Here is a 23,535-nt window from a genome sequence, read left to right on the forward strand (position 1 = left end):
TATTACCCTGGAAAGAAAGGGAAAGTAGAGTTGATTTAGAAGACATATCAGCATTCCAAGTTTTAAGCCATAAAGCTCTTCTAGCTAAAATAGCTAGAGACATAAACCTGACATCAACTCTGATATCAAAAATGGCATCACAGATAAAATTATTAGCATGTTGAAGAAGAATAATAATATTATGAGAATCATGATCTGTTACTTGTTGCGCTAAAGTTTCCAACCAAAATGTTGAAGCTGCAGCAACATCAGCCAATGATATAGCAGGTCTAAGAAGATTACCTGAACACAGATAAGCTTTTCTTAGAAAGGATTCAATTTTCCCATCTAAAGGATCCTTAAAGGAAGTACCATCTGCCGTAGGAATAGTAGTACGTTTAACAAGGGTAGAAATAACCCCATCAACTTTAGGGATTTTGTCCCAAAACTCTAATCTGTCGGACGGTACAGGATATAATTGCTTAAAACGTTTAGAAGGAGTAAATGAATTACCCAAATTATTCCATTCTCTGGAAATTACTTCAGAAATAGCACCAGGAACAGGAAAAACTTCTGGAATAACCACAGGAGATCTAAAGACCTTGTCTAAACGTTTAGATTTAGTATCAAGAGGACCAGAATCCTCAATTTCTAATGCAATTAGGACTTCTTTAAGTAAAGAACAGATAAATTCCATTTTAAATAAATATGACGATTTATCAGCATCAACCTCTGAGACAGAATCCTCTGTATCAGAAGAATCATTAGAATCAGAATGATGATGTTCATTTAAAAATTAATCTGTATAAAGAGAAGTTTTAAAAGACTTTTTATGTTTACCAGAAGGAGGAATAACAGACATAGCCTTCTTAATGGATTCAGAAACAAAATCTCTTATGTTATCAGGAACACTCTGAACATTAGATGTTGATGGAACTGCAACAGGTAATGGTACTTTACTAAAGGAAATATTTTCTGCATTAACAAGTTTGTCATGACATTTAATACAAACAACAGCTGGAGGAACAACTACCAAAAGTTTACAGCAGATACACTTAGCTTTGGTAGTTCCAGCACCAGGCGGCGATTTTCCAGTAGTATCTTCTGACTCAGTTGCAACGTGGGACATCTTGCAATATGTAATAGAAAAAACAACATATAAAGCAAAATTGATCAAATTCCTTAAATGACAGTTTCAGGAATGGGAAAAAATGCCAGTGAACAAGCTTCTAGCAACCAGAAGCAACAAATAATGAGACTTAAATAAAGTGGAGACAAAATTGACGCCCACAATATTTGGCGCCTAAATGCTATTAGCGACAAAAATGACGCCACATCCGGAACGCCGACATTTTTGGCGCGAAAAACGTCAAAAATGACGCAACTTACGGCGACACGTATGACGCCGGAAATAGAAAAAAATTTTCACGCCAAGAAAGTCCGCGCCAAGAATGACGCAATAAAATAAAGCATTTTCTGCCCCCGCGAGCCTAACAGCCCACAGGGAAAAGTCAAATTTTAAGGTAAGATAAAAATGATATATTCAAATGCATTATCCCAAATATGAAACTGACTGTCTGAAATAAGGAAATGTTGAACATCCTGAGTCAAGGCAAATAAATGTTTGAATACATATATTTAGAACTTTATAAAAAAGTGCCCAACCATAGCTTTAGAGTGTCACAGAAAATAAGACTTACTTACCCCAGGACACTCATCTACATGTTGTAGAAAGCCAAACCAGTACTGAAACGAAAATCAGCAGAGGTAATGGTATATATAAGAGTATATCGTCGATCTGAAAAGGGAGGTAAGAGATGAATCTCTACGACCGATAACAGAGAACCCATGAAATAGACCCCGTAGAAGGAGATCATTGAATTCAAACAGGCAATACTCTCCTCACATCCCTCTGACATTCACTGCACGCTGAGAGGAAAACCGGGCTCCAACCTGCTGCGGAGCGCATATCAACGTAGAATCTAGCACAAACTTACTTCACCACCTCCCTTGGAGGCAAAGTTTGTAAAACTGATTTGTGGGTGTGGTGAGGGGTGTATTTATAGGCATTTTAAGGTTTGGGAAACTTTGCCCCTCCTGGTAGGAATGTATATCCCATACGTCACTAGCTCATGGACTCTTGCTAATTACATGAAAGAAATAACAAATTTTTGATTGAAGAAAAAACTAACTATATTTTACCACTCTCCTCTTACTACGTCCATCTTTGTTGAGAGTTGCAAGAGAATGACTGGATATGGCAGTTAGGGGAGGAGCTATATAGCAGCTCTGCTGTGGGTGTCCTCTTGCAACTTCCTGTTGGGAAGGAGAATATCCCACAAGTAATGGATGATCCGTGGACTGGATACACCTTACAAGAGAAAACAGCCTCCACTTGAAAAGCTTAACTGTACTGCGTATCAGTCCGGTCGCATCGGCACCACTCTGCTGAACCGTAAGTATGGGTGTCACGTGACCGGACTAACATTAAAGTGTGCAATATTTCCCTGCAGAGGAAAAAAGGCGCAGTTTAAAATTCACTGCTTGTTAAAAACCAAATCTAACACATCTCTAGACAAAATACATTCCAGACCATTAAGAGAACTCTGTCTCTTTAATCTCATACTGCCAATTTAGGAATAAATGTATCCCATATTAAAGTGCGTTAGCTACAAGGATTATCTTTGTAGCTAACAACAAAAAGGATCTAGAAGGAGAATTAACCCCATAAGTGCTGCTGTCCTTCATTACCTAGAAGGCAAAGGCACTTACCTTAGATCCTTGCATAAGAGATGCTGATCCTCAAGGTGTGGCAGGCACTACGCTCCCTGTCATGGACCTGTAGGAAAAGAAAGAACAGAGTAACCAACTCTGGTTTTCCACAAAGGGGTAGCAAAGTGTTAAAAGTAAAGCAAGGACTGCCTCGCCGCATTTTAACTGCTAAAAGCCACCACTACTGACGTGGACACAGCTAGACCCCAATCCTTACTTGCAGGGAAAAGTACCCATAAAAAGGTTTAAATTCTTCAGACACTAACTTTGCACAACCTCCATTGACAGAGGCAAAGAGAATGACTGGGGGTTATGGGTAAGGCAGTTACACTTAACAGCTTTACTGGGGTGCTCTTTGCCTCCTCCTGCTGGCTAGGAGTTGAATATCCCACTAGTAATTGGAATGATGTTGTGATGAATGATGTTGTGGACTCTCCATGTCATAGGAAAGAAATAGTAAGATAAGTATGCTCCCTTCTCTTGCTTGTCTTATCTATGGCCTCCATCATATTTAACATACCTTGCTGAAGTAAACTGTAGACGATAGTGAATCTATGGATCTAAAATGATCGGATTCATGTTAAGGATGTTAAGACTAGTATATGCTGATGAAAATAAATTTGGTATTGAATTATTTACATGATTATGTTGTATTTCTGTGTATATATCTCAATTTAAAAAACAAAACCCTAAACAATATGGATGTAAGAATGTAGATTTATAACTTACAGCTTACAGGGAAGAGGAAGTAGGAGGGATAGTTAAATGCTCAGGGTTGAGGTGCCTTTGCCTCGTCCTGGTAACAAGATGATGTAATTCTCATATGTTAGAATGGATTTTCATGGACCCTCACTTTCATGTGAAATACCTTTTGAGGTTTGTTATTTTCAGATATTGATTATGGTCAATTTGTTTGTATCCTATATTTATTTTTTTTCCTCTTAACCATAGGTGCCAGCAAGGGAGATTGTTTCAATCCAGAATACATAATTGCTAAGATTTGCTTATGAGTCTTGAGCTAACAACTTGTATCATTAAAAAGACTAAAGCGTTTTTGTTATGGCAAATTAAATGAATTTTTTTCCATTTTGTACACAAAATGTTTATTTCCCAAATACACATCCCTTTGAATACTAGGAATGACACTTGAATCGTAAGACAGATCTCACAAGTTATCTGTTCAGAATATGATAAACTCTCATCTTTCATTACCACTTTAAGCGTCCACGTTTTTACATCAAAAACAAGCTTCTTCTAAAACTCATGCTGCAGAATATTTTCTGTGTCCAGCACTACTGATACGCAATAAATTTAGTTTTACATCAAATTTAAAGCAAATTTAGAAACAATTAAAATAAAAATTTAATACAAGACGGAACAAACACTTTACAACACGTAGTCAAGTTCATAGCGGACGTATGTGTTCTTTTCATCATTGTAGATACGAGGATAATGTGCTATGAGAGCATCTTGAGAGCCAATATAGATTGAATTGTAAATTTTCCAATATACATCTCTGACTTTTCTGGCTGGGTGGAAGAGACCCTAAAACAAACAGAATTTTTTAAAACGTTAAGGCTCAAAGTGTGTGTGTGTGTATATGTATATATATATATATATATATATATATATATATAATTTTTTTTATTAAACCTACCTGTAAGCAATACTGCAACATTCGACATGGTCCAATAGCTACTCGTAGACCTTCAAGAGCCCCCATAACGGCTTGGATTACATGAGGTGACGTTTCAAAAACATTGGGCCAGACGTAATTAAGTAAGTGATTCAAAGAATCTTCACAACCAAATCCATATACACCAAGTGACATATGTTGTACAACTGCACTAGCCGTTTGTCTGTGTACAAGATCTCTGTAGGGGGAAAAAAAAAAAAATTATAGTAAATTTGCTATATTTAAAAAAAAAACCCAAAAAAAACCACATTTCAAAAAAAGTGATCATTTTGGCCATATCATGACTCTTAATTTATAAAATACCTGTCCATTAAAGCATCTTCCAGCAATGGTGTTACAGCATAAATATAATCTTTTCCCATTTCTCCAATGTACTCAAAAAGAAAGGAAAGAGATTTCAATACACCATTCTGAACATTGAGTTCTGGTACTCTGTATTCATTCATTAGGGCTGGTAAAACTGTAAATGGTGAGCAGGTTTCAGCCACAATAGCAATTGCTACTGTAGTACACACTCTGTTTTGTCTTTCTTGTACTTTTAAGTTATTAAGAAGTGTGGCGAGTACATCGTGTGGCCTGCAAAAAGGAGATAGTGAACAGTTATTAAGAGGAAAGAAAAACTTAGAAACATTTAAAACAGTAGTATTGGAAAGTGACCAAAACATTTTTTCCAAACACAAAAAACTTACCCAATTGCTTTAGCAATATAGCCAAAGGTATTCACAGTAGCTCTTCTGATTGCTTTCTTATGAGCCTTCAATAACTCTAGCAACTCAAAACAAATCCTCATCCACTCCCTGGCAGATACATATTCTGCTCCCCTGAATAAATAAAAAAAATAGAATACAAAAAGAAAGATTAAGGTCAATATTTATGTGGAGCTTACAAAAAGCAGACAATTGTATAAAAAAATTTAAAGGGTCAGTTAACACCTTGTAATTACATTTTTTTAATGTTACTATGGAAACATATCAGCCAAGTTCTAATGTTTTTAAAACAAATTGAAATCCATTTTATTGCAATTTTTAATTTGCAAAACTCCACCCACCATTCACCTTATTTGGAGAAGCCAATCTAAGCATTACTCCACAGACAACAAGGCTAGACACTGTCAAAGTTAGTATAAAGTGAATTGTTTTGCGGGTAAAGCCAATTATGGACAGATAAATAGCTGGGTAAGTCTTGAGGAGTCAGCAGGGTGCATTTCATGTTCTGAAAATTCTAAATTGCTCAATTACATTAAAAACTGAAAAATAATGAAAATTGTTTCATTAAACATAATCAGGGCCGATAAAAACAGAATTTATGTTTACCCGATAAATTACTTTCTCCAACGGTGTGTCCGGTCCACGGCGTCATCCTTACTTGTGGGACACTCTCCTCCCCAACAGGAAATGGCAAAGAGCCCAGCAAAGCTGGTCACATGATCCCTCCTAGGCTCCGCCTACCCCAGTCATTCGACCGACGTTAAGGAGGAATATTTGCATAGGAGAAACCATATGTTACCGTGGTGACTGTAGTTAAAGAAAATAAATTATCAGACCTGATTAAAAAAACCAGGGCGGGCCGTGGACCGGACACACCGTTGGAGAAAGTAATTTATCGGGTAAACATAAATTCTGTTTTCTCCAACATAGGTGTGTCCGGTCCACGGCGTCATCCTTACTTGTGGGAACCAATACCAAAGCTTTAGGACACGGATGAAGGGAGGGAGCAAATCAGGTCACCTAAATGGAAGGCACCACGGCTTGCAAAACCTTTCTCCCAAAAATAGCCTCAGAAGAAGCAAAAGTATCCAATTTGTAAAATTTAGAAAAAGTGTGCAGTGAAAACCAAGTCGCTGCCTTACATATCTGATCAACAGAAGCCTCGTTCTTGAAGGCCCATGTGGAAGCCCCAGCCCTAGTGGAGTGAGCTGTGATTCTTTCAGGAGGCTGCCGTCCGGCAGTCTCATAAGCCAATCGGATAATGCTTTTAATCCAGAAGGAGAGAGAGGTAGAAGTTGCTTTTTGACCTCTCCGTTTACCAGAATAAACAACAAACAAAGACAAAGTTTGTCTGAAATCCTTAGTAGCTGCTAAGTAAAATTTGAGAGCACGAACTACATCCAAGTTGTGCAACAAACGTTCCTTCTTTGAAACTGGATTAGGACACAAAGAAGGCACAACTATCTCCTGGTTAATGTTTTTGTTAGAAACAACTTTTGGAAGAAAACCAGGTTTAGTACGCAAAACCACCTTATCTGCATGGAACACCAGATAAGGAGAAGAACACTGCAGAGCAGATAATTCTGAAACTCTTCTAGCAGAAGAAATTGCAACCAAAAACAAAACTTTCCAAGATAATAACTTAATATCAACGGAATGTAAGGGTTCAAACGGAACCCCCTGAAGAACTGAAAGAACTAGGTTGAGACTCCAAGGAGGAGTCAAAATTTTGTAAACAGGCTTGATTCTAACCAGAGCCTGAACAAAGGCTAGAACATCTGGCACAGCTGCCAGCTTTTTGTGAAGTAACACAGACAAGGCAGAAATCTGTCCCATCAAGGAACTTGCAGATAATCCTTTTTCCAATCCTTCTCGAAGGAAGGATAGACTCTTAGGAATCTTAACCTTGTCCCAAGGGAATCCTGCAGATTCACACCAACAGATATACCAAATTATGTGGTAATTTTTCTGGTTACAGGCTTTCAGGCCTGAACAAGAGTATTAATAACAGAATCTGAGAACCCTCGCTTTGATAAGATCAAGCGTTCAATCTCCAAGCAGTCAGCAGGAGTGGGTCGAACGGACCTAGAACAAGAAGGTCTCTCAAAGGTAGCTTCCATGGTGGAGCCGATGACATATTCACCAGATCTGCATACCAAGTCCTGCGTGGCCACGCAGGAGCTATCAAAATCACCGACGCCCTCTCCTGATTGATCCTGGCTACCAGCCTGGGGATGAGAGGAAACGGCGGGAACACATAAGCTAGTTTGAAGGTCCAAGGTGCTACTAGTGCATCCACTAGAGCCGCCTTGGGATCCCTGGATCTGTACCCGTAGTAAGGAACTCTGAAGTTCTGACGAGAGGCCATCAGATCCATGTCTGGAATGCCCCACGGTTGAGTGACTTGGGCAAAGATTTCCGGATGGAGTTCCCACTCCCCCGGATGCAATGTCTGACGACTCAGAAAATCCGCTTCCCAATTTTCCACTCCTGGGATGTGGATAGCAGACAGGTGGCAGGAGTGAGACTCCGCCCATAGAATGATTTTGGTCACTTCTTCCATCGCTAGGGAACTCCTTGTTCCCCCCTGATGGTTGATGTATGAACTTGGCCCTCGCTAGCTGAGGCCAAGCTTTGAGAGCATTGAATATCGCTCTCAGTTCCAGAATATTTATCGGTAGAAGAGATTCTACCCGAGACCAAAGACCCTGAGCTTTCAGGGATCCCCAGACCGCGCCCCAGCCCATCAGACTGGCGTCGGTCGTGACAATGACCCACTCTGGTCTGCGGAAGGTCATCCCTTGTGACAGGTTGTCCAGGGACAGCCACCAACGGAATGAGTCTCTGGTCCTCTGATTTACTTGTATCTTCGGAGACAAGTCTGAATAGTCCCCATTCCACTGACTGAGCATGAACAGTTGTAATGGTCTTAGATGAATGCGCACAAAAGGAACTATGTCCATTGCCGCTACCATCAAACCTATCACTTCCATGCACTGCGCTATGGAAGGAAGAGGAACGGAATGAAGTATCCGACAAGAGTCTAGAAGTTTTGTTTTTCTGGCTTCTGTCAGAAAAATCCTCATTTCTAAGGAGTCTATTATAGTTCCCAAGAAGGGAACCCTCGTTGACGGAGATAGAGAACTCTTTTCCACGTTCACTTTCCATCCGTGAGATCTGAGAAAGGCCAGGACAATGTCCGTGTGAGCCTTTACTTGAGGAAGGGACGACGCTCGAATCAGAATGTCGTCCAAGTAAGGTACTACAGCAATGCCCCTTGGTCTTAGCACCGCCAGAAGGGACCCTAGTACCTATGAGAAAATCCTAGGAGCAGTGGCTAATCCGAAAGAAAATGCCACGAACTGGAAATGCTTGTCCAGGAATGCAAACCTTAGGAACCGATGATGTTCCTTGTGGATAGGAATATGTAGATACGCATCCTTGAAATCCACCTTGGTCATGAATTGACCTTCCTGGATGGAAGAAAGAATTGTTCGAATGGTGTCCATCTTGAACGATGGAACCTTGAGAAACTTGTTCAAGATCTTGAGATCTAAGATTGGTCTGAACGTTCCCTCTTTTTTGGGAACTATGAACAGATTGGAGTAGAACCCCCTCCCTTGTTCTCCTAATGGAACAGGATGAATCACTCCCATTTTTAGCAGGTCTTCTACCCAATGTAAGAATGCCTGTCTTCTTATGTGGTCTGAAGACAACTGAGACCTGTGGAACCTCCCCCTTGGAGGAAGCCCCTTGAACTCCAGAGAATAACCTTGGGAGACTATTTCTAGCGCCCAAGGATCCAGAACATCTCTTTCCCAAGCCTGAGCGAAGAGAGAGAGTCTGCCCCCCACCAGATCCGGTCCCGGATCGGGGGCCCGCATTTCATGCTGTCTTGGTAGCAGTGGCAGGTTTCCTGGCCTGCTTTCCTTTGCTCCAGCCTTGCATAGGTCTCCAGGCTGGATTGGCTTGAGAAGTATTACCTTCCTGCTTAGAGGACGTAGCCCTTGGGGCTGATCCGTTTCTGCGAAAGGGACGAAACTTAGGTTTATTTTTGGTCTTGAAAAGACCTATCCTGAGGAAGGGCGTGGCCCTTGCCCCCAGTGATATCAGAGATAATCTCTTTCAAGTCAGGGCCAAAGAGTGTTTTCCCCTTGAAAGGAATGTCAAGCAATTTGTTCTTGGAAGATGCATCCGCTGCCCAAGATTTTAACCAAAGCGCTCTGCGCCACAATAGCAAACCCAGAATTTTTTCGCCGCTAACCTAGCCAATTGCAAGGTGGCGTCTAGGGTGAAAGAATTAGCCAATTTAAGAGCACGAATTCTGTCCATAATCTCCTCATAAGAAGAAGAATTACTAATAATCGCCTTTCCTAGCTCATCAAACTAGAAACACGCGGCTGCAGTGACAGGGACAATGCATGCAATTGGTTGTAGAAGGGAACCTTGCTGAACAAACATCTTTAGCAGACCTTCTAATTTTTTTATCCATAGGATCTTGGAAAGCACAACTATCTTCTATGGGTATAGTGGCGCGCTTGTGTAGAGTAGAAACCGCCCCCTCGACCTTGGGGACTGTCTGCCATCAGTCCTTTCTGGGGTCGACTATAGGAAAACAATTTTATAAATATGGGGGGAGGTACTAAAGGTATACCGGGCCTGTCCCATTCTTTACTAACAATGTACGCCACCCGCTTGGATATAGGAAAAGCTTCGGGGGGCCCCGGGGCCTCTAAGAACTTTTCCATTTTACATAGTGGTTCTGGAATGACCAGATAATCACAATCATCCAAATTGGATAACACCTCCTTAAGCAGAGCGCGGAGATGTTCCAACTTAAATTTAAAAGTAATCACATCAGGTTCAGCTTGTTGAGAAATGTTTCCTGAATCTGAAATTTCTCCCTCAGACAAAACCTCCCTGGCCCCCTCAGACTGGTGTAGGGGCCCTTCAGAAACCATATCATCAGCGTTCTCATGCTCTACAGAATTTTCTAAAACAGAGCAGTCGCGCTTTCGCTGATAAGTGGGCATATTGGCTAAAATGTTTTTGATAGAATTATCCATTACAGCCGTTAAATGTTGCATAGTAAGGAGTATTGGCGCACTAGATGTACTAGGGGCCTCCTGTATGGGCAAGACTGGTGTAGACGAAGGAGGGGATGATGCAGTACCATGCTTACTCCCCTCACTTGAGGAATCATCTTGGGCATCATTTTTACTAAATTTTTTTATGACATAAAATACATATAGTTAAATGAGAAGGAACCTTGGTTTCCCCACAGTCAGAACACAATCTATCTGGTAGTTCAGACATGTTAAACAGGCATAAACTTGATAACAAAGCACAAAAAACGTTTTAAAATAAAACCGTTACTGTCACTTTAAATTTTAAACTAAACACACTTTATTATTGCAATTGCGAAAAAGTATGAAGGAATTGTTCAAAATTCACCAAAATTTCACCACAGTGTCTTAAAGCCTTAAAAGTATTGCACACCAAATTTGGAAGCTTTAACCCTTAAAATAACGGAACCGGAGCCGTTTTTATATTTAACCCCTTTACAGTCCCTGGAATCTGCTTTGCTGAGACCCAACCAAGCCCAAAGGGGAATACGATACCAAATGATGCCTTCAGAAAGACTTTTCTATGTATCAGAGCTCCACACACATGCAGCTGCATGCCATGCTGTCCTCAAAAACAAGTGCGCCATACCGGCGCGAAAATGAGGCTCTGACTATGATTAGGGAAAGCCCCTAAAGAATAAGGTGTCTAAAACAGTGCCTGCCGATATAATCATATCAAAATACCCAGAATAAATGATTCCTCAAGGCTAAATATGTGTTAATAATGAATCGATTTAGCCCAGAAAAAGTCTACAGTCTTAATAAGCCCTTGTGAAGCCCTTATTTACTATCTTAATAAACATGGCTTACCGGATCCCATAGGGAAAATGACAGCTTCCAGCATTACATCGTCTTGTTAGAATGTGTCATACCTCAAGCAGTAAGAGACTGCACACTGTTCCCCCAACTGAAGTTAATTGCTCTCAACAGTCCTGTGTGGAACAGCCATGGATTTTAGTTACGGTGCTAAAATCATTTTCCTCATACAAACAGAAATCTTCATCTCTTTTCTGTTTCTGAGTAAATAGTACATACCAGCACTATTTTAAAATAACAAACTCTTGATTGAATAATAAAAACTACAGTTAAACACTAAAAAACTCTAAGCCATCTCCGTGGAGATGTTGCCTGTACAACGGCAAAGAGAATGACTGGGGTAGGCGGAGCCTAGGAGGGATCATGTGACCAGCTTTGCTGGGCTCTTTGCCATTTCCTGTTGGGGAGGAGAGTGTCCCACAAGTAAGGATGACGCCGTGGACCGGACACACCTATGTTGGAGAAAACAATGAATTATAAAAAAAAAAAAGTATTTGTAATTATTTTTTTTATTTTTTTTAAATAAAATGCTTTTTAGGGAAAAATCTAACTAAAGATAGTTTCTATACAAGATATATTATAAACTAAAGGTTATTAATGCTGAAATATGGATTAGATTAGCAAGATGCTGTAAATTAATGGCTGTAATTTTTGGGGGTAAACTAATTTAATCTTTTCACAATGTCATGCTCTCCAAGAGCGATCACATATTATTGGTTTTGTAGTTCTCAAAACTGAATTTGTGCCTGCAAAAATAACATGCATTCTTCACAGTAAAACAAACAAAAAAAATAGTTATGAAAATAAACATACAGAGTTAAGAAATAGACCTTAAGGAGGCATATTCATGAAAGAAAAAACGTTTGGGTTTTAGATAGAGCATACCATTTTCAGATTTACTTCTATTAAATTTGCTTCATTCTCTTGGTATCCTTTGTTTGAGAGCAATGCTCTACTGGGGTCTAGCTGAACACTTTGAGACAGCAAACAACAAGCAGCTACCTCACAGTAATGCATTGCTTCTGAGCCTACATATGTATGCTTTTCAATAATGGATACCAAAATATAGATATATTGTGAAATAGATCTGCACAAGGACCTAAGTGTGAGGAGGGATGGGCAAGCATTAAAAAACATAATTTATGCTTACCTGATAAATTTATTTCTCTTGTAGTGTGTTCAGTCCACGGGTCATCCATTACTTATGGGATATATTCTCCTTCCCAACAGGAAGTTGCAAGAGGATCACCCAAGCAGAGCTGCTATATAGCTCCTCCCCTCACATGTCATATCCAGTCATTCGACCGAAACAAGACGAGAAAGGAGAAACTATAGGGTGCAGTGGTGACTGGAGTTATAATTTAAAATTTAGAACCTGCCTCAAAAAAGACAGGGCGGGCCGTGGACTGAACACACTACAAGAGAAATAAATTTATCAGGTAAGCATAAATTATGTTTTCTCTTGTTAAGTGTGTTCAGTCCACGGGTCATCCATTACTTATGGGATACCAATACCAAAGCTAAAGTACACGGATGATGGGAGGGACAAGGCAGGAACATTAAACAAAAGGAACCACTGCCTGTAGAACCTTTCTCCCAAAAACAGCCTCCGAAGAAGCAAAAGTGTCAAATTTGTAAAATTTGGAAAAAGTATAAAGTGAAGACCAAGTTGCAGCCTTGCAAATCTGTTCAACAGAGGCCTCATTCTTAAAGGCCCAGGTGGAAGCCACAGCTCTAGTGGAATGAGCTGTAATTCTTTCAGGAGGCTGCTGTCCAGCAGTCTCATAGGCTAAACGTATTATGCTACGAAGCCAAAAAGAGAGAGAGGTAGCCGAAGCCTTTTGACCTCTCCTCTGTCCAGAATAAACGACAAACAGAGAAGAAGTTTGCCGAAAATCTTTAGTTGCCTGTAAGTAGAACTTCAGGGCACGGACCACGTCTAGATTATGCAAAAGACGTTCCTTCTTTGAAGAAGGATTAGGACATAATGATGGAACAACAATCTCTTGATTGATATTCCTGTTGGAAACAACCTTAGGTAAAAACCCAGGTTTAGTACGCAGGACTACCATGTCTGAATGAAAGATCAGATAAGGAGAATCACAATGTAAGGCAGATAACTCAGAGACTCTTCGAGCCGAGGAAATAGCCATCAAAAACAGAACTTTCCAAGATAAAAGCTTAATATCAATGGAATGAAGGGGTTCAAACGGAACACCCTGAAGAACTTTAAGAACCAAGTTTAAGCTCCACGGAGGAGCAACAGCTTTAAACACAGGCTTAATCCTAGCCAAGGCCTGACAAAAAGCCTGGACGTCTGGGTTCTCTGCCAGACATTTGTGTAAAAGGACAGAGCAGAAATCTGTCCCTTTAGCGAACTAGCGGATAAACCCTTTTCTAAACCCTCTTGTAGAAAAGCCAATATCCTAGGAATCCTAACCTTACTCCATGAGTAACTCTTGGATTCACACCAATATAAATATTTACGCCATATCTTATGGTAAATTTTTCTGGTAACAGGCTTCCTAGCCTGTATTAAGGTATCAATAACCGACTCCGAGAAGCCACGCTTTGATAGAATCAAGCATTCAATCTCCATGCAGTCAGCCTCAGAGAAATTAGATTTGGATGGTTGAAAGGACCCTGAATTAGAAGGTCCTGTCTCAGAGGTAGAGACCACGGTGGACAGGACGACATGTCCACTAGGTCTGCATACCAGGTCCTGCGTGGCCACGCAGGCGCTATCAGAATCACCGAAGCTCTTTCCTGTTTGATCTTGGCAATCAAACGAGGAAGCATCGGGAATGGTGGAAACACATAAGCCATGTTGAAGACCCAAGGGGCTGTCAGAGCATCTATCAGCACCGCTCCCTGGTCCCTGGACCTGGATCCGTAACAAGGAAGCTTGGCGTTCTGGCGAGACGCCATGAGATCCAGATCTGGTTTGCCCCAACGAAGAATCAGTTGAGCAAAGACCTCCGGATGAAGTTCCCACTCCCCCGGATGAAAAGTCTGACGACTTAGAAAATCCGCCTCCCAGTTCTCTACGCCTGGGATGTAAATCGCTGACAGGTGGCAAGAGTGAGACTCTGCCCAGCGAATTATCTTTGAGACTTCCAAAATCGCTAGGGAACTTTTGGTTCCCCCTTGATGGTTGATGTAAGCCACAGTCGTGATGTTGTCCGACTGAAATCTGATGAACCTCAGAGTTGCTAACTGAGGCCAAGCTAGGAGAGCATTGAATATTGCTCTTAATTCCAGAATATTTATTGGGAGGAGTTTTTCCTCCTGAGTCCATAATCCCTGAGCTTTCAGGGAGTTCCAGACTGCGCCCCAGCCTAGAAGGCTGGCGTCTGTTACAATCGTCCAATCTGGCCTGCGAAAGGTCATCCCCTTGGACAGATGTGGCCGAGAGAGCCACCATAGAAGAGAATCTCTGGTCTCTTGATCCAGACTTAGTAGGGGGGACAAATCTGAGTAATCCCCGTTCCACTGACTTAGCATGCACAATTGCAGCGGTCTGAGATGCAGGCGCGCAAATGGTACTATGTCCATTGCCGCTACCATTAAGCCGATTACTTCCATGCACTGAGCTACTGACGGGTGTGGAATGGAATGAAGGACACGGCAAGCATTTAGAAGTTTTGATAACCTGGCCTCAGTCAGGTAAATTTTCATCTCTACAGAATCTATAAGGGTCCCTAGAAAGGGAACTCTTGTAAGTGGTAATAGAGAACTCTTTTCCACGTTCACCTTCCACCCATGCGTCCTCAGAAATGCCAGAACTATCTCTGTATGAGACTTGGCAGTTTGAAAACTTGACGCTTGTATCAGAACGTCGTCTAGGTACGGAGTCACCGCTATGCCTCGCGGTCTTAGTACCGCCAGAAGTGAGCCCAGAACTTTTGTAAAGATTCTTGGAGCCGTAGATAATCCGAAGGGAAGAGCTACAAACTGGTAATGCTTGTCTAGGAAAGCAAATCTTAGGTACCGATAATGATCCCTGTGAATCGGTATGTGAAGGTAGGCATCCTTTAAATCCACTGTGGTCATGTACTGACCCTCTTGGATCATGGGAAGGATGGTTCGAATAGTTTCCATTTTGAATGATGGAACTCTTAGAAAATTGTTTAGGATTCCAAGATTGGTCTGAAGGTTCCCTCTTTCTTGGGAACCACAAATAGCTTTGAATAGAATCCCTGCCCGTGTTCCGTCCGCGGAACTGGGTGGATCACCCCCATTAGTAAAAGGTCTTGTACACAGCGTAGAAACGCCTCTTTCTTTATTTGGTTTGCTGATAACCTTGAAAGATGAAATCTCCCTCGTGGAGGAGAAGTTTTGAAGTCCAGGAGATATCCCTGAGATATGATCTCCAACGCCCAGGGATCCTGGACATCTCTTGCCCAAGCCTGGGCGAAGAGAGAAAGTCTGCCCCCCATTAGATTCGTTTCCGGATAGGGGGCCCTCTCTTCATGCTGTCTTGGGGGCAGCAGCAGGTTTCTTGGCCTGCTTGCCCTTGTTCCAGGACTGGTTAACTTTCCAGCCCTGCCTGTAACGAGCAACAGCTCCTTCCTGTTTTGGAGCGGAGGAAGTTGATGCTGCTCCAGCCTTGAAGTTACGAAAGGCACGAAAATTAGACTGTTTGGCCTTTGATTTGGCCCTGTCCTGAGGTAGAGCATGGCCCTTACCTCCCGTAATGTCAGCTATAATTTCTTTCAAGCCGGGCCCGAATAAGGTCTGCCCTTTGAAAGGAATATTAAGCAATTTAGATTTAGAAGTCACGTCAGCTGACCAGGATTTAAGCCATAGCGCTCTGCGCGCTTGGATGGCGAATCCGGAGTTCTTAGCCGTAAGTTTGGTTAAATGTACGACGGCATCAGAAACAAATGCGTTAGCTAGCTTAAGTGCTTTAAGCTTGTTCATAATTTCATCCAATGGAGCTGTGCGAATGGCCTCTTCCAGAGACTCAAACCAGAATGCTGCCGCAGCAGTGACAGGCGCAATGCATGCAAGGGGCTGTAAGATAAAACCTTGTTGAACAAACATTTTCTTAAGGTAACCCTCTAATTTCTTATCCATTGGATCTGAAAAGGCACAACTATCCTCCACCGGGATAGTGGTACGCTTAGCTAAAGTAGAAACTGCTCCCTCCACCTTAGGGACCGTCTGCCATAAGTCTCGTGTGGTGGCGTCTATAGGAAACATTTTCCTAAATATGGGAGGAGGGGAAAAGGGCACACCAGGTCTATCCCACTCCTTGCTAATAATCTCTGTAAGCCTTTTAGGTATAGGAAACACGTCAGTACACACCGGTACCGCATAGAATCTATCCAACCTACATAATTTTTCTGTAATTGCAACCGTGTTACAATCATTCAGAGCCGCTAATACCTCCCCTAGCAATATGCGGAGGTTCTCAAGCTTAAATTTAAAATTAGAAATCTCTGAATCCAGTCTCCCTGGATCAGATCCGTCACCCACAGAATGAAGCTCTCCGTCTTCACGTTCTGCAAACTGTGACGCAGTATCTGACATGGCTCTCACCTCATCCGCGCGCTCTGTCCTTAACCCAGAGCTATCGCGCTTGCCTCTTAATTCTGGCAATTTAGATAATACTTCTGTCATAACAGTAGCCATGTCTTGCAAAGTGATTTGTAAGGGCCTCCCTGATGTACTTGGCGCCACAAAATCACGCACCTCCTGAGCGGGAGGCGAAGGTACTGACACGTGAGGAGAGTTAGTCGGCATAACTTCCCCCTCGTTGTCTGGTGATAATTTCTTTACATGTAAAGATTGACTTTTATTTAAAGTAGCATCAATGCAATTAGTACATAAATTTCTATTGGGCTCCACATTGGCCTTTAAACATAGTGAACAAAGAGATTCATCTGTGTCAGACATGTTTAAACAGACTAGCAATGAGACTAGCAAGCTTGGAAATACTTTTCTAAATAAATTTACAAGCAATATAAAAAACGCTACTGTGCCTTTAAGAAGCACAAAAAGCTGTCACAGTTGAAATAACAATGAACCAAAATAGTTATAGCAACCAATTTTTCACAGTAAATGTATTAAGTTAGCAAAGGATTGCACCCACCAGCAAATGGATGATTAACCCCTTAATACCCAAAAACGGATTAACAATTTAATAATTAACGTTTTTCTCACAGTCAAAACACACTGTCACAGGTCTGCTGTGACTGATTACCTCCCTCAAAATGAATTTTGAAGACCCCTGAGCTCTCTAGAGACGATCTGGATCATGGAGGATGAAGTAGACAGATTGTGACTGAATTTTTACTGCACAAAAAAGCGCTAAAATAGGCCCCTCCCACTCATATTACAACAGTGGGGAAGCTCAGAAAACTGTTACTATGCAGAAAACAAAGATGGCCATGTGGTAAAAATCATGCCCCAATAAGTTTTATCACCAAGTACCTCACCTAGTTAGGCTGCAAGAGAATGACTGAATATGACATGTGAGGGGAGGAGCTATGTAGCAAGCTCTGCTGGGTGATCATCTTGCAGCTTCCTGTTAGGAAGAGATATATTCCATAAGTAATGGATGACCCGTGGACTGACTACACTTAAGAGAAATGAATGTTTTTCCAAGCATAAAATACATTTGAATATAAACAGCTGCTCTCTAAAACTATAATACTAAAAAGATGGGTCCATAAAAACATGAAACATATGAAATGAGAGAATCGTGGATAAGGAAGGGTTAAGGTGACATCTTTGTTTCCTCTGAATTTTTTTTTTTATGCAATAATTCAAATGTTAAAGAAACAGTCTACAATAGAATTGTTATTGTTTTAAAAGATATATATAACCCCTTTATTACCCATTCCCCAGTTTTGCATAACCAACACTGTTATATTAATATACTTTTAACCCCTGTGATTACCTTGTATCTAAGAACCTTTTTCCAGCCCCCTGATCACGTGACTGTTTATTATCTATTGTCTTGCATTTAGCATTGTGATGGGCTAAATCTTAAATAACTTTCTGTGCCTGAACACAGTGTTATCTATATGGCCCACATGTACTTTCAGTCTTTGTGTTGAAAAGGAATTAAAAAAGCATGTGATAAGAGCCGGCCCTTTAAGGGCTTAGAAATTAGCATATGAGCCTACCTATGTTTAGTTTCAACTAAGAATACCAAGAGAAAAAAGCAAATTTGATGATAAAAGTAAATTTTAAAGTTTATTAAAAATACGTCCTATCTGAATGAAAGTTTAATTTTGACTAGACTGTCCCTTTAAACAAAAAAAAGTGCTAATCAAGATGCAAAAACGTAACTTACCTATCTGCAATACGCCCAACTAAGTCAATACAGTTCTCCTGTACTTTCTCGTGCCTGTTTTTCAAAATGGGTGTAAGTCTTGGCAACAGATCTTTGATTGGTGGAGTCATCTTGTGCATGCCTAGATTGAAAATAAAATAAATAAATAAATAGATTGCATACACACAAGATGCTTAAATCAAATTAAAAGTATTTTTCATAAATTTATGATTACCTATGACATTGACAATGGCTTTCAGTGCTCCCAAAATGCTTCCCAATACTTCAGGGTACTCTTCTCCAAGATACTCATATAAAACAACACCTAAATGGCCCATCAATTTTTCCTACAACAGAAACAAATATAAAAACTTAGTTGCAAATAATTTTATATTTCACAAATGAAACAAAAATCTTAAGTAATGATTTACAATACCTCTTGACACGTTTTCATGACAACTGCAGTACGGGAGATCAAATCGGCTGCTTGCTGTCTGACTTTAGCAGATTTGTTATTCAAGCGCCATAAAACGGTACCACAAATTTGGGGAAGGTATGGCTTTACTCTTTTCCCAAGAGCATTTACAACAGTACCGAAACCGTTTAACATTACAGAGTCCTAAGAAGAAGAAAAAATAAAATAAATTATATTACATATACAAAATTAAATTTTTCATAAAAAAAAATGAATTAAAAAGGGAGTGCTCAACCAGGGAATGTGCAACATCTTTTAATTTAGACCCACCTATAAGACAGTCCAGTCAAGAAATGCCAGGTAATCCTCATGTTAACAAGAGACATAGTGGACTTGCCATTTCTCTTACACAGAGGGTGACTGCCTTGTCTATAAACTATAGATGTCTTTTATAGGTGGACCCAAACATATAATAAAAGAATGTTCTTAGTCAAGAAAGGTGCATTTTAATCTAAGAGGGGTTGCTCCTGATGTAGTGACTAGCCATAAAGCTATTGCTTTTCTTGTTCACTGGTTCTGTACTTTATATTATTTATCCATACATACACACATATATACCAAATAAGCGATATTCTTGCCCTTTGGTATAATGTTGGGGAAAAACCAATGACCCCTGCCTAGAGTAATAAGGCTGCACCTCACTGATAGATGGAGAACTTTCTCTCTTATATGGTAAAATAGTTAGATTGTGTCATTGCAGCAATTTTCTAGATATGCCAATATATAACTACTAATTTGACTGCGATACTGCATGCAATAACTGTTCTTTGCAAACATTTAGAAAATTAAGAGTAATCATTCAAATATCTTCTACTATTTAAAAGGAAAGTCAAGTCAAAACTAAACCTTCATGATTCAGATAGGACATGCAATTTTAAATGACTTTCCAATTTACTTTTATCATCAAATTAGCTTTTTTTCTCTTGGTATTCTTTGTTAAAAGCTAAACCTAGTTAAGTTCATATGCCATTTTTTCTCAGTGTATTTTGACAAGTTTTTCACAGCTAGACAGCAATAGTTCATGTAGATCATATAGATAAGTTATGGTGCTCACTCCTGTGGAGTTACCTAGGAGTCAGCACTGACTGACTAAAATACAAGTATGCCAAAATAACTGGAATAAGGGGGCAGTCAGCAGAGGCTTAGATACAAGGTAATCACAGAGGTAAAAAGTATATTAATATACCTGTGTTAGTTATGAAAATAGAGGAAATTGGTTATAAAGGTATTATTTTAAACAAAAAAAATCTGGAGTAGACTGTCCCTTTAACAACTGCAGAATTCCAACACTAAAGCTTATCAAAGCACTTCAAGTAAATAAAAAAATACCTCTGTTGTCTGTTCCTGAAAAGCATAAAGTATGCCATCAATCAGCTGCTCTTCAAGCTTATGGTCGATATCTGCAGCACCAAGGTTCCCCATGATCTTTTCAATTGTTTCCATGACCATTTTTCTGTATTGCTCAGCCTCATCCTTTAAGTCATCTACAATCCTAGAAATGATTTCTGCAGCTCCCACCTTGTTTGCAAGCTCAACAGTGGTGTCCACCAACTACAAATAAGTTAGAAAACAATGTAAAATATCTTAAAAATTAATAAAGCAGTGTCTAAAAAATATATGTAAAAAAATAAGGCAATTTAAGGTTTCAAAAGAGAATTCACCCAGGTTGTTTATACCTGTCTGTAGTTTCTTCTATCCAATGCCATTCTGTGTTGCCAGAAATGTTTGAAAAAGGGGGGAAGAATTTCTGTCTTAATATAGTTTGCCTCAACACCATCTGTACCACAGCACTGTTTGACCACCTTTAAAAAAAAAAAAAAAAAAAAATTTTTTAATTAAATTAATAAATCACGAGCATACAAAATAAGGCTTCCAGTATGAAGGTAAAGCTACTAAAGCAGAACAAGTTGCAGAAAAAACAGCAAATCACTAAATATCAGGGTGGATGAAAATCAATCATTTATTTAAAGCTAATTTTTAACAAATTGATTTTTTTATTTAAAATAAGATTTAAAAAATTTTTAAATGCTTTCTGAGGAAAAAAATCTGTATAAAGATAGTTTCTATTTAAGATACGTTATAATCCAAAGGTTAATCGTCCTGAAATAGAAATCAGTTTTTAATTATAGAGCAAGATGCTGTATATTCATGGCTGTTAAGTTTTTTTTTTTTTTTTGGATAAATTAATTCCATTATTCCATTCACATGTCATGCTCTCTCAAAGTTGTGTCGGATCCTTTGGGACAATTTTTTATATCTTGAAGATATCACATATTATTGGTTTTGTAGTTCTCAAAACTGTAAATAGTCTTACTGAACAGTAATGTAAATTGACAGGATGGATTTGATTAAAATCAAATTGATTTAAATCACAAACACACAATAAAGCAAGGAAATCTGAAAATGCATACAAAAATTAAATAAAATTTAAAACAAAATTGTGCAACAAAAGAGATTTGAATAAGGATTGTGAAATGTGTGTGAATCTTAAACTTGAAACCCAGCCACACTTTAACGAACATAGAAGATGTAATGTAAATTATCCAATTTGTTAACGAGTTATACAAAGATTTTAGAAGATGTGGTTTTCTGGCTACCAGAGTTTGTAAAACACTAGGTGTTAAACACAATACGGATTAAAAGAACCTTTAGTTACCTTTAAGACAATTTTCTTCATTTCTTCATCAGGAGACTGAAACTCTCTGATTAGAATCAACATCACTTCTCTGGTATAATAGTTGGCATATTCAGCATCCATAAGAGGAATAAGGTAACCAATAGCTTTTAGGAAGGCAGCCAACCCCTGTTTATGAAAACATCAGCAGTTAGACAATCTCATATTATGTAACAAATGTATAAGTAATCATTTTTATTATAGGAACATTCCAGTCAAAATCTAAATGCACATAGATGAATGACATCTCTAAATAGAAACATATTTGCAATATAAATGTATTGACAAAAATGCTTCAAGTAAAAGTTCACTGTTTTAGTGTTATTTTTTTTATTGCACGTGGATGTGAAACATAGCTAGATATTGTCAGTGCACCAGCATTTTTAATACTGCAACTGCTCAGAGTGCCTGTGGGGCTTGTACCATGTCAGCAATTAACAAATTGAGTAATTAACAGATGGTACAAGCAAGCATCTTAGGCTCTCTGAGAGTGTTTTATTAGAAGCATTTTAGACAATACGTGTATAGTACAGAAATGCTTCTAATCAAAACAAATGCATCCACGTGGATTCCAAATGTGGCTGGAATGTCCCTTTAAGGACATTGCAAAAACGATATAGTCTCAAAGTAGAAAAATAATGAACGATAAAACCCCACCTGTAATTAGTTGTATTTTATCACATCATGGTAAGATGTGTGCATTAGTGAAATGATGCACTTTATTTAGCTATTCATAAGATTAATATGACTAATCTTTACAAGTATATGTGAAAAGTACACACACCTTTCCTCTATGCTGTCGAATACCTTTCCACAAAGGCTTTAGCACGGAATCAAATGATTCAATACCATAAGGTGTAGCAGCCTCAGCTAAAGCAGCAATAGCCAAAGCACTGATGGTGCGGACCTTCTGCTGCTCATCAACCAGACCTAAAATGAAGGGGGAGGGGGGAATTAAAAAAAACAGCAGGCCAATAGTAGAAAATAGAAAACAAAGTACCAAGAAATTAAAACAATTCATTATAGGCTCAAGTTTATCAGAAAGGGAAATTATTATTAATCACTACTGTTCTTTTTTAATAAAGAGCAATTTCTTACCATGTTCAATAATTTCTACCAAACTTCTAAGGTGAGGCAAAATAGCACATCCCATGAGAATAGCAATTTGCTGCACAATTTTAATACCAGTGTGTCGAGCCTGCCATGACTTTTTGCTTTTGCAAACGGCCTTTAAGAAAGGCAGCAATGAAGGAATACCGAGTGCAGACGCAACAACTGCGAAGGCTCGAGCAGTTGTATTACGTACGTATTCATCCATATTATCAATATCAGGTCTCATGGTGGAGATCATAGTAGCCAAGCCAGCAGCCTAAAATATAAGAATATCATTATTGGATTAAAACATACAAAACTATAACAAATAGTTGAAAGGCCAGTAGCCCATTTATCTTCCACAATATTGGTAGCTGCAAATTTAACAAACTTTTCAGGGATACTGCTTTATTTAGATCTAAATAAACAATAGGAGAACAAAAAAATGATATAGATTTGAACCCCCCCCTCTTTAAGCCAATGATTATTCATGACAGAAACATATCTAGTTTCATACACAGCAAAAGAAAAAAAAATTTATGCTTACCTGATAAATTTCTTTATTTCCAGGTATAGAGAGTACACAACGTCAATTACTAGTGGGAATATCACTCCCGGCCAGCAGGAGGAGGCAAAGAGCACCACAGCAAAGCTGTTAATTGTCACTCCCCTACCCATAATCCCCAGTCATTTGACCGAAAAGGAAAATGGAAAAAAAGGAACACAAAGGCGTAGAGGTGCCTGAGGTTAAGTAAAAAATAACTGTCTTAAATAAAAGGGTGGGCTTGTGGACTCACCATATCCGAAAATAAATTTATCAGGTAAGCATACATTTTGTTTTCTTTCCTAAGATATGGAGAGTCCACAACGTCATCAATTTCTAGTGGGAACCAATACCTAAGCTAAAGGGCAC

General features: G+C 39.4%; 1 protein-coding gene across 2 annotated transcripts in view; it reads right to left on the minus strand.

The window, feature by feature from the left end:
- Window positions 1-3,827: 3,827 nt before the first annotated feature.
- SF3B1 (splicing factor 3b subunit 1) overlaps window positions 3,828-23,535 on the minus strand; it is a 143,148-nt gene continuing 123,440 nt past the window's right edge. For both annotated transcript variants that reach the window (XM_053698558.1, XM_053698560.1), the window contains 12 exons: window positions 22,629-22,899; window positions 22,315-22,460; window positions 21,513-21,659; window positions 20,533-20,658; window positions 20,186-20,407; window positions 18,818-19,000; window positions 18,617-18,728; window positions 18,403-18,523; window positions 5,137-5,268; window positions 4,751-5,023; window positions 4,409-4,625; window positions 3,828-4,296 (listed from right to left, as the gene is read on the minus strand). In XM_053698558.1, the coding sequence (XP_053554533.1) occupies window positions 4,138-4,296; window positions 4,409-4,625; window positions 4,751-5,023; window positions 5,137-5,268; window positions 18,403-18,523; window positions 18,617-18,728; window positions 18,818-19,000; window positions 20,186-20,407; window positions 20,533-20,658; window positions 21,513-21,659; window positions 22,315-22,460; window positions 22,629-22,899 (2,109 nt within the window). In that variant the 3' untranslated portion in view covers window positions 3,828-4,137. The remainder of the gene's footprint in view (window positions 4,297-4,408; window positions 4,626-4,750; window positions 5,024-5,136; window positions 5,269-18,402; window positions 18,524-18,616; window positions 18,729-18,817; window positions 19,001-20,185; window positions 20,408-20,532; window positions 20,659-21,512; window positions 21,660-22,314; window positions 22,461-22,628; window positions 22,900-23,535) is intronic.

Source organism: Bombina bombina, chromosome 1, assembly GCF_027579735.1.
Source record: "Bombina bombina isolate aBomBom1 chromosome 1, aBomBom1.pri, whole genome shotgun sequence".
Taxonomy (NCBI): domain Eukaryota; kingdom Metazoa; phylum Chordata; class Amphibia; order Anura; family Bombinatoridae; genus Bombina; species Bombina bombina.